Genomic DNA, 20,245 nt, shown 5'->3' with positions numbered 1-20,245 from the left:
AAAGAGTTAGTCCTTGTTTCCTTGTTGTTTCTCTGGACTAATTAGTAAGACAGCGTTCTTTTAATTTTTCATTAACAATTTCATTAATCTAGTTGGTATTTGCTGAGAAACTACTGAGTTCCAGGAACTTTTGTAGGTGTTGGAGATACCACAATTTGTGTTTTTATCTTTATAATTAATATTTAGCTAAAGAGGAAAAAAAATGAGAATTTTTTTTTTTAACGAAATAGAACAATGTGTGTGTGTATTTGTTTCTTTTCCATTGCTGTGATAAAAACCGTGACCTGGGAAACTTATAGAAGAAAGTATTTAATTGGGCAAATGGTTTCAGGGTTAGAATTCATGAGGACCAGGTATGTAAACATATGAGCCGGTAGACGCCATTTTCATTGAACCACCAGAGTAACAAGTAGCTTTACTAAAATTTTAATAGATGCTTTAAAAAAATTAGTTTGTTACCTGTGTGTTTGTTTTCTTTTGGTAGGTTATTTCTTATGAGGGTCATGGATATTCCCTACTTAAACTTGGAAGGGCCAGATTGTAAGTATATTTTGATTTTCTCATTGTATCTGTAGTAGTCAGAGTGTGGTCTGAAAGGGAAAGCAGAAAAAAGAGTGCTGACAAAAGACCTTTTTAACTTAAAAATGGGCAGTATTTTGTCATCAGCAGGGATTGTATACTTAAAAGTTCAAGAGACCCTTGTGTTCATTAATTATTCATAGTTTCATTCTCCCTAAAGTTGAATAATTTCTAATACTTATTTATAATAAATGTTAAGATATACTATCTACATCATAATTTGTTGAATTCTTTTTTTTTTTTTTTTGGTTTTTCGAGACACGGTCTTTCTGTGTAGCCTTGACTATCCTAGACTCACTTTGTAGACCAGGCTGGCCTTGAACTCACAGCAATCCACCTGCCTCTGCCTCCCGAGTGCTGGGATTAAAGGCGTGCGCCACCACGCCCGGCTAAATTCTTTATTTTTTAGTTACTTATGTGTATATATATATATATATATAAATTTAGCAAGTTGATTTAAAAAAAAAGATTTTATTTATTTTATATATGAGTGCTCTATCTGGGTACAGATGGTTGTGAGCTACCATGTGGTTGCTGGAAATTGAACTCAGGACCTCTGGTAGAACAGACAGTGCTCTTCACTGCTGATCCATCTCTCCAGCCCCAGCAAGTTGATTTTTTAAAAAATTGCTATTATTCAAATTGTTGTGGATTACCTACCACTTAAGAACAACCTGCGCCTGCCTGGGTGTGGCATGCACACCTGGGATCCAGCAGGGGGCAGTGGTGGGATACCGTGTCCCTGTCTCAGCCCCTTCTACATAGTGTTAAGAATTCTACGATCCTGTTAGGAGTTGTTCGGTAACTGTGAAACATCTGTGATGAGTCCTCAAGGCAGTGTGGGCTAGTTTAACTAGCGAGTCTGTGCTTGACAGGTGTGATGGTGCACACTCAGAATCCTAACACTCTCTGTGCTGAGGCAATAAAAAATCCTGGTTTGCCTTGGTCCTTTGCCAGCAGTCGGCCTTGGTTGTTCCTCAGGAGCTGCCCACCTGTTCTGTGAGACTGTCTCCCTGGAGCTCACTGACTGGGCTAGACTGTTTGGCTGGAGAGTTCCAGGGAGGACTCCTCTTGTTTCCTGCTCCCCGGCACTGGCACTGGGAGCACATTCCTCTACCTGCCTATGGGGCTCCGAGGATCAAACTCGGGTTTTTGTGCCTGTGTGGCAAGCGCCTCGCTAACCCAGCTGCTTCCCTGCCTGGTACTTTGATTACGTTTCACCTGTTGCCCTTTGTTCCTTTTTGTCCTGTAGTGCAGCCTAAACGCGATCACGTGCTCCATGTGACCTTCCCCAAAGAGTGGAAAACCAGTGACCTCTACCAGCTCTTCAGCGCCTTCGGTGAGTACAGAGAACTTGGGATGGCTGTTGCAAGGCTTTGCTTTTTCTTGGAGAATAGGTGGTCTGAGATTTTAAAGTCCATGCACCAGTTAATGTCTGTTCTAATGTGTCTGAGACGCATGCTATACCCCTTGATGACAAAGTCCATGGAGGCAAGAAACTAGCCCTATGGCTGCCCGTACTGATGACCAGGGCAAACACACCTAGGCCAGGGCCAAGTCATTTTTAAGAATAAAGTCAGAGAGAACGTCTGTTTTATACTGACAAGCAGTCTCTGCTTGAGATTAATAACAAAAGCAACAAACACAGATGCTTGAACACTCCAGATATGTGTAAGGTAGGCTTTTCCTCTCCTTCTCATCAGGTCATAGGTCAGGGTTAGCCCTCTGCATAGGGCTTGTTATTTTAACAAATGAAGTATTGAAGTTGTTTGTTCTCTTTGGAAATTCTTAAATAAGTGGCAAACTGCCAGTAGTAAGGATGCTTAGTAAATTCTTGCATATCCTCAAAAGATTTACTATGTAGGCATTTAAGAAAATACTCATAGGCTGATGAGATGGCTCAGTGTTTGCCGTGCAAGCCTGGTGATCTGAGCTCAATCCCCGGAACCCATGTAAAAGTGAAGGAGAGAACCATTTCCACAGAGCTGTCCTGTGACCCTCACCTGCCTGCTACGGCTCCTGTAAGACACATAATGTTATATGGTCTTATGGTTTCTATTGCTGCAATGGAACGCCATGACCTAAAAGCAAGTTGGGGAGCAAACGGTTTATTTGCCTTACACTTCTATATTGTAGTCCTTCATTGAAAGAAGTCAGGACAGGAACTTACACAGGGCCGGACTCTGGGAGTCAGGAGCTGGTGTAGAGGGCGTGGAGGAGTTCTGCTTACTGGCTTGCTCAGCATGGCTTGCTCAGCCTGCTTTCTTATAGAGCCCAGGACCACCACACAGAGAAATCAGATGGATGTGAAGGAAGATGCATTTACCACTGGGCATTTTATTATGATTAATTTTTTAAAAGCTATATAGTTGTTTTGCCTGCATTTCGGTATTAGCACCATGTGTGTGCAGTGCCCCGGAGGTCAGAAGAGGGTATCAGATCCCCTGATACTGCGGTTACAGGTAGTTGTGAGCCTTCATGTGTGGATTTGAACTCAGGTCCTTTAAAAGAGCGGTCAGTGCTCTTAACCACAGAGCCATCTCTCTAGTCATGCCACTGAGTTTTTACAGATGGTCCTTTTGTTTTCTAACTCTTCTGTCTTTTCAAAAATGAGCACACATTACCTCTTAACTTAAAACAAACCTTGAGTACTTTATGTGAAAGCAGGTGTATTTCTAGAAAGCCGTGTCACAGATGGTCTCTGCCCTGTGAAACCTATCCTTCCTTTTAATTTAGCTGCAGATAGAGGAAGGCCGTGACTCTCAGGCTCCCCTGTGGCAGTGCCTGCTGTTCTCATCTGTTAAGTTCTGAGCCTGCGTAGTCAGGCTTTAAGCACTAAAGTAAGGAAAATGCCTCAAGTAGGGTTTTTGTTCTTTTTTTTTTCAGTTAGTTACATAAGACGCCTCTGTGCCGTACTTTTCATCTTTTTGGTGGTGGATAAGTACACACAAGTATATCTAAAGGTAGAAGTGGAGAGCCTTGAGTGAAAAAGCTCCATGGCTTTAGAATGGCTGTTCTGTCTAGAAGCTCATTGAGCTGGGGGGCGGGGGTGGGGACAGAGGCAGGAGGATCTCTGCAAGCTCCAGGCCAGCCTGGTCTGGCCTTCAACAAATTTCAGAACAGCCAGGGCTGTCTAACCCTGTCTAAAAAAAGGTCATTGAGAGATATGGACTTGGGATCTGGTTAAATTTGGTGTGTGATTTTTTTTTTTTAAATTCTTTACAATAAAGTTTTGGTAAGTAGACAAACATTAATTGTGTGACTTTGGGCAAATGTTCTCTCCTCAGAAACAACATTAATTGTAGCAGAGGTAGCAACATCTTTGTGGCCTTGGCATGACAGTAGGATGGAAGGAGCTGGCCCTGGCAGGTGTCAGCAGTGTAGCAGCAACTGCTGTGCAGAGGCTGACTAGCACTGTTTATCTAGAGAGGCAGCTGCCCGCTCTGGGCAGAGACGCACCCCTGCTGCCAGGGAGCCATGCTTACCAGTGGCAAGTCAGTGTAGTGTCTCTCTGAAAAGCTGGAAGGGAGAGGCTTTGTTTTTTGTTTTTTCACTTTGATAGTGAAATGAAATGTTTATTAAGAATTCCTAAGTCAGATGTGGCTGAGCACGCCTTTAATCCCAGCACTTGGAAGGCAGAGGCAGGCGGATTGCTGTGAGTTCAAGGTCAGCCTGGTCTACAAAGCGAGTCCAGGACAGCCAAGGTTACACAGAGAAACCCTGTCTTGAAAAACCAAAACCAAAACCAAACCAAAACAAAACCCAAAAAATTCTTAGCCGTTGAAAGTCTTAGAATGAATTTTCCTTTTATTCCTAAATTTCAGAGCTGTTTACTCAATGCTAAATTTGGTCCCCTGTACGTTCAAGAGCAGTGATGGCTAGTCCTCCTCCTCCCTTGTCTGCAGCATCCTAAGCTCTGCCCTGGCTTCCCGCCTGCTCACACATACTGTTGGCCTCAGTGTTTCTCCTTGTCAGCCTGTCTGGTTTTCTCTCTCCACATCCCTAATTTTTAAAATTATGTGTGCATGTGCTTGAGTGTGTGTGTTTGTGTGTGTTTGCCTGTGGAAGTCAGAGTACAACTTGTATCGATCAATGGAAGTGGTCAAGCGTGGCTGCACTGAGCATCTTAACAGCGGTCTCTGCATCCTTCTTTTCCTTGTCTTCTGCTCTCTTTCCTGGCCTGAGTCTGTGGTGTTTGCGTATCACATTCCCTACTCTTCATTCCCTAGTGTGGATCTTTGGAGCAGCCTGGTTTCGATTGCCGTGGGGAGCCCACTGCAGCCAGCATGTGCTAGGGAAGAGATTAATTTTGGCTTAGAGTTCTGGAACTTTGGAGTCAAAACCTTCTTGCTGTCAGGGTCCCCAGGCATCACCAAGCATCTTGGAACAAGAGACAAACACAGGTCCTTATGCATGTGTGTCTGTCAGGTTCCCCCTCTTTTTGTTTTGTTTATTTGTTTTCAAAACAGGGTTTCTCTGTGTAGCCTTGGCTGTCCTAGACTCGATTTGTAGACCAGGCTGGCCTCGCATTTAGAGAGATCTGCCTGCCTCTGTCTCCCAAGTGCTGGGATTAAAGGTGTGTGCCATCACCGCCCAGCCTTAACTTTCTTTTTCTTTTTAACATTTAAAATGTATTATCACTGTTTTGAGGCGCACACGCTCCTGTGTGTGTGTGTGTGTGTGTGTGTGTGTGTGTGTGTGTGTGTGTAAAGTCCAGAAATTGATGCCAGATGTTCTCCTCAATTCAATCTCTACCTTATTTTTTTATTTAAAAAAAAAAAAAATATATATATATATATATATTTGTTTAATGTGTGTGGCCAAACACATGCCATCACATGTATATGAAGGCTAAAGACAGGTTGTAACAGTTGCTTCTCTTCTACCACGTGAGTCCCAGGGATTGAACTCAGGTCATCAGCCTTGGCAGCTAGTGCATTTACCCACTGAGTGAACGCGCTCACTGAGGGCTCACTGGCCCTCTCCACCTTACTTTCTTAATGTAAGGTCTCTCACTGGACCCAAACCTCACCACTTTTGCTAGGCTGGCTGGTCCAAGAATTCTAGGGATTTGCTCAACTCCACCTCTCCAGCACTACATATGCAGGCACACTCAGCTGGGATCAAACTAAGGTCTTTATGCTTTGCAAGGAAAGCAGTTTACTGACTGAGTCATCTCCCCAGCCAAAACTGTGTGTGTGTGTGTGACACACACACACACACACACACACACACACACACACACACTCAAAAGCATGTACCTTATACACTGTTGGAGAGGCCAGAGGAAGAGATCTCCATCTTATTGAGACAGGATTTCTCACTGAGCCTGAAGCTGTTGTAGGCTGCCCGGCCATTGAGCTTCTGAGAGCCTCCTCTTTCCAGCCTCCAGTGCTAGAGTTACCGACCTGGGTTTGTTTGTTTGTTTTACATGGGTGCTGGGGTTTGAACTAAGGTCCTAATGCTTACATGCAAGTGCTCTTATGCACTGAACCATCTTCTAGCCTCTCTTGAAATTTTAACAGATAAAAGTAGTGGATTGGAAGTTTCTAGTAAGCTGGGTAGTGCTGAGGTTTCCAGCCTTACACCAGCACGTCATCTCCCTAGACTACCGAAATATGCCAGACTGAATCTGTTGTGTGGTTCTCTAAATGCCCAGAGGCTCACTTTGTTTTTAATTCATTGTTAACAGGTAACATTCAGATCTCCTGGATTGATGACACGTCAGCCTTCGTTTCTCTCAGCCAGCCTGAACAAGTACAGATTGGTGAGTGCCCTGGACATCCGTTTTGTGTGTTAGGAGGTGGGGAGTCACCTTCAAGAAAGCTGTGGTTTCAGGTAGCCCCCTGGTTCACTGGCATTGCTGCTTGGTTTATTTTTGAGCTTGTCAGTGAATAAAAGGGGAAAAATAGTAAGTATAACATGTAGAAGAGAAGATGGAGTTTTTGATTCATTAAAGGTACTTAAACTGTGACTTAATGTGGAGTTGGAAAATCTGGCAGTAGAGGAAGGTTTCTGAGCATGCGATGATCTACAGGAGGCAGTGCCATGCTGTGTTGCCCATGGCTTCCCTCCAGCCTTCACTCAGCGCACAGTGTGTGTCTGCACTGTAATACCCTCCTGTGATGCAGCACCCTTGTCAACTGCCTGACCACCTCAGATTCCAGATTAACATGTGTTCTGACGGCCGTGTGTTAATGTATTTAGGGTTTTCTGCTGTACGCATAAGGGTTTAATTATGGGAATCATTGAGGGCATATTTTCCGACTGTCATTCCTCAGCATCCATCAAATTAATTAACACAGCTTTGGGTTGTATCGGTTAGACAAGCACATTCATCTTATTAATATGTAAATTGCTTTTGTCATAACAAATAACAAAGTTATATGTATGCCAAAATGTGACACTGTCTTATGTAGATCAGGCTGGCCTTGAACTCACAGTAATCTGCCTGCTTCTGCTTCCCAAGTACTGGGATTAAAGGAGTGTATCACCATGTCTGATGACCAAAGAATTGTTCTAATTTCATTTTTAAATGACTTACTATCAGTAAATGTTTCATTAGTAAACTTTTTACAAATTGCATCCCATGGGGTTAGATCCCCCAGAGCAGCAGCTTTTCGTGTTGTTTTGTTTTGGGACAGGGTTTCTCTGTGAGCCCTGGCTGTCCACGTCGTGTGCACCATGTGGGTGCTGGGGGTGTAACCTGGAAGGGCAGCAGTGCGCTACCCACTCAGCGGCCTCCAGCGCATGCGCATCAGTATGCACACGTGTCCTGGTCACGTAGTTCCTCAGGCAGACTGGATTACACTAGGAGGAATTTAAGAACCTGTGTTAGACACGGCACATGGTCTTTTTTCTCATTGGCCTCTAAGAGTTTTCTTACTGCGCTTTTCTAAAATAAGTTGTAGATATACCTTGAGAACTTGAAGTAGCAAATTGACGGAGGGAAGTGGGGCGGCATCTCTGAAGCCGTCATTGGCCCAGTCCTCTTGTACTTGTCCTATTCAGCTGTGACTTATCCATGCCATTAAACTTGTGTCAAATGTTCTTTTTACAAGCAAACTCGGTGATAGTTCATTTGCTTTTAAATGGGTCTGAGAAGATGGGTCACCACATCTTTGGTTGATCCTTAAATACTTTAAACATTAATTCTACTATCTTTTAAAAAACATTTGTTTATCCCATTTTTTCTTTTCTTTCTTTTTACGTATAATAGTATTTTGCCTGCTTGGGTGTCTGTGTCCTTCATACATGTCCAGTGCCTTTAGAGGCCAGAAGAGAGCGTCAGGTTCCTGGGACTGGAGTTACAGCTGTTTGTCAGCCACCATGCAGGTGCTGAGAGTTGAGCTGGGTCCTCGGCTAGAGCAGGTTACTCCTTTGTTTTTGAAGAAAGAGCTTCTTTGTGTAGCTCTGGCTGTCCTAGACTCACTTTGTAGACCAGGCTGTCCTTGAACTCTGACTGCCCCTGCCTCCCAAGTGCTGGGATCACAGGTGTGCTCTACCATGCCAGGCTTTACTGATTGCTTTTTATTTCAAGTGCCAAATATTAGCATAATGTAAATGATTCTGTAACATGTTAAAACTTCAAACTTCTACAAGTATGCAAATTTAGGTCCAAATATTTTGATATTTCTGTTTAAATTTTCAGTATTTTAGGGATCGAGGATATGCTGTAGAGGTAAAAGCTTAGATCGCAGTGTCAGTGCTACTCAGCCACATACAGTATATGATGCCACCATGCTATTTAACCTGCTAAGCTCTGTTTTTCTCTGTGTGGTAAGGATGATGGTATGGACTTGTTTGGGTTGTTGTGAACATTGCATAGCTGACATGTATTAGCTCGGTGAGCTTGTATTCTGGCTGGTTGATAACAGGAAGTGTTTTTCAGAAACACATGACGCTGAAGGTCATGTTGGATGCAGGTATAAAAGATTCTGCCTATTGTGTATTTTCAATTTTTGCTTTGACATTTACTATTGATTTTCCCAGTCTTTCGCCAGATAACTTAGAATACAGAGTTCAGCTTAACTTTAGAGTGTGGTGATGCCTTCAGTGGGATCAGGTACCCAAGGTGCAGGCTGTGGAGAGGCTGCTGTACGGATGAATGGAAAGAAAGGAGGACTGACCTGCAGTGTGCCCGCACCTGCTCTGCGCAGCGCTTTCTTTGTCAGTGACCAGGAAGCCTTGCAGCGGGATGCAAGGAATGGCTAGGCTTCTAGTTGACTGAGTTGGGGACTAATGGCAGCCAGGTCATTTGTCAGTATGTATCTTTGGTGAGTCACAGAAAGCTCTGGGTTGCAGTTCCCAGTCTGTGACAGGGTTATGACCACAGCCCCTTTCCAGGTGGCTACAAAGATGCATTGAGATTGTGACATTAAGTTTCCAGCAGAGTCCTGATGGCTGTGGATTGTCAAAATGTCTAATTGTGGTCCTTTCTGCTGGCAGTAGGGAAGAGACTATAGACGTGTTTTGAAGTCTGCAGAGCATCAGCTAGTGGTACTTCACTAAAAAGACAGAGTGATTTGGTCAATCATGTGTATGGGTTATCAGTGTTCCTCTTATAGGATTTTAAGAAAGATTTGTTTATTTATTGTATACAGAGTGTTCTGCCTGCACAACAGAAGAAGGCACCCAGATCTATTATAGATGGTTGTGAGCTACCATGTGGTTGCTGGGAATTGAACTCAGGACCTTTGGAAGTGCAGCCAGTGCTCTTAACCTCTGAGCCATCTCTCCAGCCCCCTTAGAGTATTTTTTTTTGTCAAATAATGATTGTTCCTTGACTTACTGAAAAATTCTTTGAAAAGTAACTTAAAAATAGTTTATTCTGTTTTAGTTGTGTATGTTTATATGTGCGCATACATGCATGTGGTGTCCCAAGAAGCCAGAGGAGGATACTGGATCCCCTGGAGCGGGAGTTGCACATGGTTGTGAGTCCCCTGATGAGCACTGGGAACCAAACCTGGGACCTCTGAAGAGCAGTGTGAACCCTCTGCCATTAAGCTGGCTCTGTAGTCCCTGAGCAATAGTTTTCTGTGTCAGTTTTGATTTGAAACAGGGTCTCTATGTAGCCCTGGCTGTCCTGCATCTCACTATGTGTAATAGCTGATCTTAAAGTTGTAGGGATCCTCCTGCCTCTGCGTCCCGGATGCTGGAATGAAAACCACACCCTGCTCTGAGTAGTAATTTATAAGCTATGTATTTTATTTTATCCAGTGATACTGATATGTGAGTCATGTGGCAGAGCGGTGTGTAGAACCGTGGTTCTGATTGGCTGTTTTCCTCCCTGAGGACGAGTTGTGTACAACTAAATCCTTTGGGCCCAGTACTTAGAACAGCATAAGTAAATAAATGGGCTTGAGTGGGGAATATGGGAGTTAGGCTAAGGGAGCTGTGAGGATTACTTTGCTCCTCTAGGTCAAGTAGGTGCTTATTATGTTTCATTCATTATTTGTGATTTATTAGATGATGGTAGGGATGGAGCCCAGGGTCTCGTGCATACAATGTAAGTGTTCTGCTGCTGCGCCCCGGAGCACAGCTTCCTTCCCGGCAGCTTCCTCAGCTCTACTCTCTGCACAGTGGGCTGTGTCCTACTCTTCTGCCTTAGCTCAGTGTGACTGTCACTTTTGACTGTTTCAGGCTTCCTTTGCAGAGCTAGGACATCAGCCCTACCCCCATGCCTGAGAAGCAGCTTTTCCCAGTGCTCTTACAGAGAGATGGCACATTCTAAAAGTAAGACTTTATCCATGCGTTCATGGCGGCTGTCTGACATTAGTCAGTATCGTGGGATTGGAGAAATGACACACTGTTGTGACGGACTTTGTACTTGATGGATAAATCTCATGTCTGGTTTTCTCTTTCTGAGTTCTAACTCTGGATGCTTCACTGAACGACACTTTGGAGCTTGTTTCTCGTAGTAGGGATTGTAATGATGCCAGGGACCCGGGTTATCTAATGCGCTCCAAATCCTGTTAATGTAACTTAAACAAATGATACAAGCATTTCAGTGGAAACCGAGGGCCTGTCAGATCAATAATGCAACAGTGAAAAAAAATCATTAAGTGCCTATTATATAGCAACTCATAATGGCTTCTTTGGCTCTGGCACAAATTATCTTTTATTTACATTCAAAGAGTTCCATTTAAGCTGACAACTGTCTTTTTCTTTTGGCATTACTGATTCTAATCAATGTTTGAAAAGTCTTTTTTGACCTCTTGGAAATGAAAGTTCTCTTCTTATAGGAAACTATATGCTAATCTTTATTATTAGCTTTGTACTTAAACAGTCTTTAATGAAAGTTGTGTAGGAGAGGCCTCTGCTCCTGCATCTTCTCGGTCACTTCTTGGATGTATTTGCCCTTCTCCTTTCCTACTTGTCTTCCTTTCCAGGATCTTCTTGCAGTTAGTCTCTGTCTAGCTTTAGCCTGGTGATAACCACCTTTCTGGGGTGGATGCCCACGTGGAGGACAGTTGTGTCATTAGCCTTTTCTGGCTCCACTCGTTCAATATAGATGACATATTTCTTCCTGTACACCTGGACCACTTTGCCAATATGCTGCTGGCCTTTGTAGTGTCCTCGAACAACCTGAACTTCATCTTTTCGAGTGAGCATGGACCAAACATTATACTTCTGTCTCAGCTCTTTGGAAAGAGGGCAAGACATGATCTTCCTCTGAGTGTGAGAAGGTGCCTCGATCCAACAATGACCACCCATATACTAATTATTAAAACCGTGTGTGTGTGTGTGTGTGTGTGTGTTCGTGCACACGTGCGCACACATAGGTTAGAGATCAATGTTAATGTTTTCCTACATTGCTCTCCACTTTGTTATTATTTGGTAGGGTGTCTCACACAACCTTGGACCTTACTGGTTCAGCTGGCTGGCCCTTGAGCTCTAGGGGTCCTCTTGCCTTAAGTTCCCCAGTGCTAGGTTTACAGGGATACATCACGCACCACATTTTATATGGTGCTGAGCAGTGGACCCCGAGCTACAGGGTTTCTCTGTGTAGCCTTGGCTGTCCTGGACTCACTTTGTAGACCAGGCTGGCCTCAAACTCACAGCGATCCACCTGCCTCTGCCTCCCAAGTGCTGGGATTACAGATGTGCGCCACCACGCCCAGTGTACAAGTTTGACTGTTTATGCACTTAGCCCTGGTTTATTTAATTTTAATGCATGTCTGCTGTGATGGAGCCCCAGTGCCTATGGCATGCTTTGCATGTGCCCCACGATTGAGGTGTGCTTCTAGTTCCTTTGCTGTATTAACGTGTCAGAACTGGCAGAGTTTAATATGTAATAAGTCTTTCACCAGGTTTGGGAAAATCTCAGACTTGCCTGTCATACTTGCTTGCTGTTACTCCTAGGATTCTTTTGCGCACACACAGACCTCCATGGCACTCTGTGTAGCTTCTTTTCTTTCCCTATCATCTTTCTGTTGTGTAGGCTAGATAGTTTATTTTAGTATCTGGGCTCTTTGATTCGTTACTCCCTGACCATTATTCTTCTAATAAGCCAGTCTAGTGGGTTTTTTATCTTGTACGCTGACACCGCTCATTCTGTGGTAGGGCAGCTTGCTGATGAGCCCGCTATGAGTGAAAATGCTGTTAAGTTGGGCCACATGAGGTATGCCTCTTGAGCATCATTGCTTAGTCTCACCCACCTTACGTTTGCCCAGAACATGATTGAACAGAATCATCATACAAACCCTGTTTCATGACAAAGTGTAGTTTTAAAAATATTATACCAGCTGGGCATGGTGGCGCACTCAGGAGGCAGAGGCAGGTGGATTGCTGTGAGTTCGAGGCCAGCTTGGTCTACCAAGGGAGTCCAGGACAGCCAAGGCTACACAGAGACACCCTGTCTCGAAAAACAAAAACAAAACAAAACACTGTACTGAAAATGAAAAACTCAGTTTATACCACACATTTCTATGCCTTTGTACCATGTCTTTGGTGACTCATTGTTAGTGTAAATGTCTGTTGATAATACAAAATATTCAAGAACCAAAAGATGTTGTTTTTTCTTGCGTATTAATTTTCCAGTTCTAAACTGTGTGAATTGGTTTGCAACAAGTTTTTTGAATAAATAATATTGTTTTAGATGGAGTGGGCTGGTAATTTACTTTGCGGATTTAAATGACATGATTTCTCCACTGGGTTCTGGAATCTTAAAAACATTAAGCTAGGACTTCTAGGTAGTTTCATTAGCTGAATGGTGGTTCTTCTTCCTCTTCTACCCGTCTGTCCACCCTACGTCCCCCCTCAAAACAGGGTTTCTCTGTGTAGCCCTGACTGTCCTGGAACTTGTTCCATAGACTGGGCTGGTCTTCAACTCAGAGATCCATCTGTCTCTGCCTCTGAGCACTGGGATTAAAGTTGTGCACCACCACTGCCTGGCTGGAATGGTATTTCTAGGAAGGTATGTGGAGCTGAACATAATGGCATACCTCTATAATCCTTGCACTTGAAAGGAAGAGGAGACAGGAGGATCAGAAGTTCAAAGCTAGCCTGGGCTACATAAGACCCTGCTTCAAGAAAGAAAAGAGGGCTGGAGAGATGGCTGCTCTTTGAGAGGACCTGAATTCAAATCCGAGCAACCACATGGTGGCCCGCAACCATCTGTAATGGACTCTGATGCCCTCTTCTGGTGTGCATAAAAATAGAGCACTCATGTACATAAAATAGATAAATAAATAAATCTTTAAAAAGAAAGAAAGGAAGAAAAGAAAGTCATGTGAATGAAATGAATGTTCTGTGTCAGTGTCTTCTGATATGACAGTGTGTAGTGGGGGCTAGAGAGACGGCTCCTTTTGCAGAGGACCTGGGTTTGGTTTCTAGCACCTATGTGGCAGCTGACAACCATTTGTAACTCCAGTTAGTCTCCCTGCTGTCTTCTGACTTCCTCAAGCACCAAGCATGCTCATGGCACAGACATGCTTTCAGGCAAAACATTATACCCATAAAATAAAATACACAAATCTTAACAAACAGCCACAACTCTCTTTACTTTTAAAGGCATGCATCATCATGCCCAGTCTCTTCCTTCCTTCTGTTAGATTTTTGTTAACTTTACTTTTGACCACCTCCTACGGCCCTCTGACATCTTTCCCACCCCAGCTGAGCCTCTTCTCCCATTTGGTGTGTGTGTGTGTGTGTGTGTGTGTGTGTGTGTGTGTGTGTGTGTGTGTGTTAGGATTACTTGCATGAGCATAGATGTGGAACTTGGGCAGCTTACCAGTAGTCACACATGAAGAAAATGGCTTCCTACCCCCCAACTGTCATCGCTGCCAGTTGCCTCCCAAGCCCCTACCCCACCCCGCCCTGCAACAGCCACAGCTTCTGAGAACTCATGAGTGCAAGGCTTGTCACTTCTAGAAAACATTTCAGAGCACTCCTCATTCTCTGGCTCTTACATTCTTTTTGACCTCATCTTCAGAGATGTGCCTTCAACAGTCATCTCTTCTCATACTTTGACCAGTTATGAGTCTCTCTGTCTTTTTTGAGAGTCTATCTGTATAGCCCAGCCTATCCTAGAACTCAGAGACCCCTTCCTGGCTCAGCCTCAGTATGCTGGGATGACAGGAATGTTTTTGGGTAGGTGTGTTATAGTGTTTCTTTGTATGTATAGAAATTATTTAGTGCCCTCCCTTGGATGTCTACATTATTTGAAATAATTTAAATTAGCACTTTAGTAAGCATCTGTAACATACAATTATTAAATCAACAGTTTTTCTTTAACCCCGATAATTCCCAAAATCATTGACATAGAGAGACTGTAATTTATTTTCTAAGCTTTAAAGCACTAGAGCTAGGGAGATATCAAACCTCTAGGCTACTTATCTCTCTTGCTGCCACGTACCTCAAGTTGCTTGCCAAGAAGTCATCTTGTCTAAGCTGGGCCTACTCCATCAGGCCATTTCCGCTTTCCCCGTCTTCTTCCTTCCTCCCATCCTTCTGCCTAGCCATTTTTTTTTTTTTAATCTCAAAGCCAGGAACCTCAACTCCACCTAACTCTCTTCTGCCCAGCCCAGGCAGGGCTTTATTAGCCACTCGGGGATTATTGGGGAACAAGGATACAAGAGGTGGTTCCACATACATAACAACGCCCGTGGCAGGACAGTGACCAGATCTCAGGGCTTTGAAATCAGCATCTGAAAGCACAGTGCGCAAGCCCCTCCTTCAGCTAGCATCTGTATTTTTTAAAAAAGATTTATTTATTATATATACAGTGTTCTCTCTGCAAGTACACCTACACGCCAGAAGAGGGCACCAGCTCTCATTATAGATGGTTGTGAACCACCATGTGGCTGCGGGAATTGAACTCAGGACCTCTGGAAGAGCAGACAGTGCTCTTAACCATTGAGCCATCTCTCCAGTCCTGTTCTTTAGTCCTTGTCTAGATCTGTGGTCATTTTCAATTCTGAACAAACGTAGTCTTTAAATTTGTGATGATGATCTGGAACAAAACAGGGGAACTATTTAGGAAAGATTAGGAGGTGTGGCCTTGTTGGGGGAGATATGTCAAAGGGGGTGGCTTTCGCTGAGGTTTCAAAAGCCCATTTCAGTGTCTCTCTCTGCCCTCAAATGAGGATGGGAAGCTCTTAGCTACTGCTCCAGCACCCACCATGCCTGTCTGCTTCCCACTGTGATGATCATGGACCAATCCATCTAAAACTTTAAGCAGCCTTGGTCATTTTGTCTCTGCACAGCCGTACAACAGTTCCTAAGATAGTGGGAAAGGGACATGCCCTGATTTTTATGTGAGTACTAGGGCTTCAAGCCAGGTCCTCATGTTTGTGCAGCAGGCACTTGACCACTGAGCCACCTCCCTAGCTCTGAGACCAGGATTTCACTCTAACTCTATACCCTGTGTTCTTATCCCTATGAATTAATGCATCGTTTTCAGGTGGTATTACTATAAAAAGCAACAGTGACTTTAAATAACTGTTGAGTATATTGAAGCTTCCAATTGTTTTGTTCAACTGGCAGGAATGCCTCTTTCTCTTTCTGTGTGTGAATTGGAACAATGTAGGGGACTTAATAAATTTTTGCAGATTGCATCCGAGGCAAGGAACTAGCTGCTGTGTTGGAGAAAGGAGTGGAAAAACAATGATGCCATGATTTGAAACTGGGAATTATTTCCTCACGGATTCTTTTTCTTGTTACTGTATTGGTAAGTTAGAAATTATCATAGAGTATCATGTAGCTTTAAAAAGATCTGCTTGTAGTACAGAGTTCATTTTAATTGCCTATTAACACCCTAACTCAATCCCTTTCTCATGAGCAGGCCACATTTATACATCCTTATTGACAGGAGAGACAACTCAGCAGTTTAGAGGGACCTGCATACAATCCCTGTAACACCCAATTCAGGAGATCTGGCACCATCTTCTGGCCTCCGAAGGTACTGTGCACTCAAGTGCACAGACTTGCACACACACACATAATTAAAAATTAATAAATCTAGGCATGCTTTTATTTCCTCCTTCCTTCCCTTCTGACATAGGACCCCATTCTGTAGCCTCGCTAGCCTAGAACTCACTGTATAGTCCAGGTTGGCTTTGAATTTAGAAAGCCCTGCCTGCTGCAGCCTCCCAAGTGTTGGGATTAAAGTATAGGCGTGCATTCTGCAGTTACATTTTCAGATGAACGTAAGCCCCTCCTTTTGTATTAATTTATCACTGAGTGATGCTAGATGCAATAGGTCTCTGTGCTCAGTGTTCTTTAGTGACAAGAGAAAGAATTAAGATGTTTGTAATGTTCTCAAAAACACCTGCAGGTCACAGAGACCCAGCACTGGGACGGAAGGCAGCTCAGGAGACATGAACCAGGGGAAGGTGTCTTGGAATAGGCAAAGCCTGAGCTCAGCTCCAGTGTGGAGGTGCATGAGGCCAGGAAGGGAAGGTAGACAGTGCAAATATGCGTTTGGTGCATGAGCAATCAGACTGTGAATCTTATCTATTTTACAACCTTGCTGTTGTAGAATTTCATCTTTTTCATTTTCTTTTTGACCACAGCAAGTTTAAAGATAAAATACCACTTTTAAACATTTGTTGGAGGTGGAGCTTCGCCCAGACATTGGGTGTCAGCTGGTAATTTGGGTCAGGGAACAGGCCTTGCTAGGGTGCTCCATCACACAGAGTCCAGAGCAGGCCCATTAGAGGGTGCTCTCAGCTGGCTGTTTGTTTGGAAATGTCTGAAAAGCTGTTCTTGCATTCACACTGGTTCAAATTGTGTTGATCTGGGAAGGTGCTGCATCTGTAAATGCCATACAGCATGAGTGGGCCGCGGCCTCCAAGAATTGGTGACAGTGACAGTGCACTTCAGTTTCTATCTTAGGGTTTGGGAAAATGATCCCTGACAAGTAAGATGAGAGAAAGGAAAGAAAGAAAGAAAGAAAGAAAGAAAGAAAGAGAGAGAGAGAGAGAAAGAAAAGGAACCCCACTGGGTGGATTCATACGCCCACCCCCCAAACCCTCATCTCCAACCCAACCCTGTAGAGTTTCTCTGTGTAGCTCTGCTGTCCTGAAATTTCTCTGTAGAACAGGCTGGCCTCAAACTCACAGAGATGTACCTGCCTCTGCCTCCCTGATGCTGGGGTTAAAGAGGTGTATCCCATCACCTGGCTCATACTCATCTTCTGACAAACATTTACAGGCTCCTTAGGCAGTGACACTGGGAGAAAGCCATGGAAGAGCCTTGGAGGTAGAATAGAAACAGAATGGGGACAGATGGTGAGTGTTCTTGTCCAGAGATGGAGATGCTAACCGAACACATGTCATATATGCTCGCCTCCTCCACCCCAGGAGACCCGGCCTCCCCTTGAAGTGGGAACAATGGGATGGTGCCTGGAACCCTTGTGGAGTCTTGGGGGTGGAGCCGTTCTGTGGGGATTATGAAGGACCATCAAAATTGTCACCTAAATGCTTTTCCATGCTCAGTAATGTGTGCTAACTTAGCATTCGGGGGTTGTGGCAGCAGACAGACCTGCACACACTTGTTGTACTGGAGAAGCCTGGCATGGCCCCTGGTTCAGAGATGGAGTAGAGAGTAGAGTGACACTTCTGAGCCCTTTGAATGAAAAAACAAATCCCCGGTCAAAATGACTTGCATTTGATTTTCTTTCAATGGCTTCCTACAGCGGGGCTGCCATCTTTTTGTTTTGTTTTGTTTTGTTCGAGAGACAGGGTTTCTCTGTGTAGCCTTGGCTGTCCTGGACTCGCTTTGTAGGACCAGGCCGGCCTCAAACTCACAGTGATCCACCTGCCCCTGCCTCCTGAGTGCTGGGATTAAAGGTGTGAGCCACCCGGCTGCTGTTGCTGCTGCTACTCTGGAACTGGAGTTACAGACAGTTGTGAGCTGCCATGTAGATGCTGGGAATTGAACCTGGGTGCTCTGGAAAAGCAGCTAGTGCTCTTAAACACTAGCGATCTCTCCAGCCCCTGGGCTGCCATCTTAATTAACCTCTTACCAATGCAGGTGGGGTTCCAGCTCACTGCTGACTAGAGCTGCTTTCTATGGTGGAAAGTCTCAGAAGTAATAGCAGGTGCTTAGGGCTTAGCTTAGTAGTGGAGGGCTTGCCTGTCATGTATCTTCCTGCCTCCATCCCCAGCATTGTAGAAACAAAACAGAACAAAGCCTGATAGGAGATGCCACATTTAAGAGACATCTGCCAGCAGGTGAGGCTGGGCTCCTTGGGTCTGTAGAGCTATTCGCAGACAGTTTGGAAAGCTGGTTTGGACATAGTGTTAAAACACAGTCTGCCTTCACAGCTTACACATTCTGTACTTCCTGATTCACCACACTTGTTTGTAGCTTCAAGATCAATAATCCTCACAAGGGCTAGTGCAGAATTGAGGGTGCTTGAGATGCTCTGTTGGACATGCTCTCAGCAGAGACTGAACCAGCCTGCAAACAAGCAGTCTTTCCCCATCTAATTAGTGCCACATTTTTTGGATTTTTATGCTTCTTGTCTATGACTTTGCTGCTTAACATGGCCCCAAACCATGGCATTGAAATACTGTCTAGAAGCCAGGCGTGGTGGCACATGCCTTTAATCCCAGCACTCGGGAGGCAGAGGCGGGCGGATCGCTGTGAGTTCGAGGCCAGCCTGGTCTACAAAGTGAGTCCAGGACAGCCAAGGCTAACACCGAGAGACCCTGTCTCAAAAACCAAAAAAAAAAAAAAAAAAAAGAAAAGAAAAAAGAAATACTGTCTAGAGTTCCTAAGTGGAAGAAGAAAGCTTGACCCTAGATGCCCCCTTACCCCAGCAGTGGTTCTGTGAGCACAGTGCACAGGTCTCAAAACTGCAAAGACTCCTTCCTTCCTTCCCCCCTCCCTCCCTCCTTTCTTTCACAGTTATTCCTCACTGCTTTCCTTCTCATCCAGGATATTAACTGGCAGCCCTCTGGGAAAAGGGCTGCCTGAACCACCTGCCTTCCATTAGTGTTTGCAGTTGCATTTTTGAGTCCTGCAGGAGGAGCTCAGGGCCTGGTATATGCTGGAAAGCACTGTGCTACCAGGCTGAGGCCTGTCCTGCCCTACCTGTTTTGAACGCAGAGGCACTTAGGAAAATTCAGGTCACTCTGCCTCTTGCGGATAGGAGCAGAGCTGCAAATTTGAGTTCTCTGCAGGACTGGCAGGTAGGTGCCCTTCCCTCAGCTCTTATGCAGAAAGCTGAGATTGCCAACTAATTAGGAGGACTGTGATGGCTGTTCTTGGTTGTCAACTTGACTACATCTGGAATGAGCTAAAAGCCAAAATGGCTGGGCCCATCTGCTAGGGATTTTCTGCTTAAATATATCATTTGAAGTAGGAAGATCCACTTCTAATCCAGACCTTTGAGGTGGGAGGACACACCTTTTATCCAAATCTTTTGATGTGGGAAGACCCACTTCTAATCTGGACCAGACCTTCTGCTGAAAGCCTATATTAAGGATATGGAAGGGGGAAGAGCTTTGTGCTCTCTCTCTCTCTCTCTCTCTCTCTCTCTCTCTCTCTCTCTCTCTCTCTCTCTCTCTCTCTCTCTCTCTCTTTTCTCTCTCTCTCTCTTTTCTCTGTCTCTCTCTTTTCTCTGTCTCTCTCTCTCTCTCTTTTCTCTCTCTCTCTTGTCTCTGTCTCTGTCTCTGTCTCTGTCTCTGTCTCTCTCTCTCTCTCTCTCTCTCTCTCTCTCTCTCTCTCTCTCTCTCTCTCTCTCCCCTCCCTCTCCCTCGCCCCCTGCCAGTTTTCTCCCACCCTCACTAGTAAGTCCATTCCTTTACTGACATTAGAGCCTACTTTAGGATTCCAGGGTAAACTGAGGACCAACTGAGACATCCAGCCTCATGGACTGAAGAACTACTGGATTTTGGGACTTTCCATATATGGACAGTCATTGTTGGAATATTCTAATTCAATGTTTGAATCATTCTAATAAAACCCTTTATATATATTAATGTGTATATGTTCATATATGCATACACACACACAGACACACACACACATAAAATTAGAGACAGTATCCTATTTCCTGAAAGAATTACAAAAATTAGTGCCACTATCAAGGTCTTGAAAGATACACACCCCATCTCCCTTTAAGTTCTATCTGCCCAGTGCTGAAGACCGGTGGATCATAAAGGATGACTGTTAACTATTGAAACTTCAGTGAGGTAGAGACTCCAATTTAACT

General features: G+C 44.3%; 1 protein-coding gene across 3 annotated transcripts in view; it reads left to right on the top strand.

Annotated features, from left to right (window-relative positions):
* The window catches only part of PARN (poly(A)-specific ribonuclease), a 134,362-nt gene that overhangs the window by 55,002 nt on the left and 59,115 nt on the right, over positions 1-20,245 (top strand). For all 3 annotated transcript variants that reach the window (XM_084763533.1, XM_084763532.1, XM_084763534.1), the window contains exons 19-21: positions 485-540; positions 1,832-1,918; positions 6,272-6,346. In XM_084763533.1, coding sequence (XP_084619659.1) covers positions 485-540; positions 1,832-1,918; positions 6,272-6,346 — 218 coding nt within the window. The remainder of the gene's footprint in view (positions 1-484; positions 541-1,831; positions 1,919-6,271; positions 6,347-20,245) is intronic.

This window comes from Acomys minous (assembly GCF_964271855.1).
Source record: "Acomys minous genome assembly, chromosome: 16".
Classification (NCBI taxonomy): domain Eukaryota; kingdom Metazoa; phylum Chordata; class Mammalia; order Rodentia; family Muridae; genus Acomys; species Acomys minous.
The sequence above is the reverse complement of the archived record's forward strand: the minus strand, read 5'-3'. Positions and strand labels throughout refer to the sequence as shown.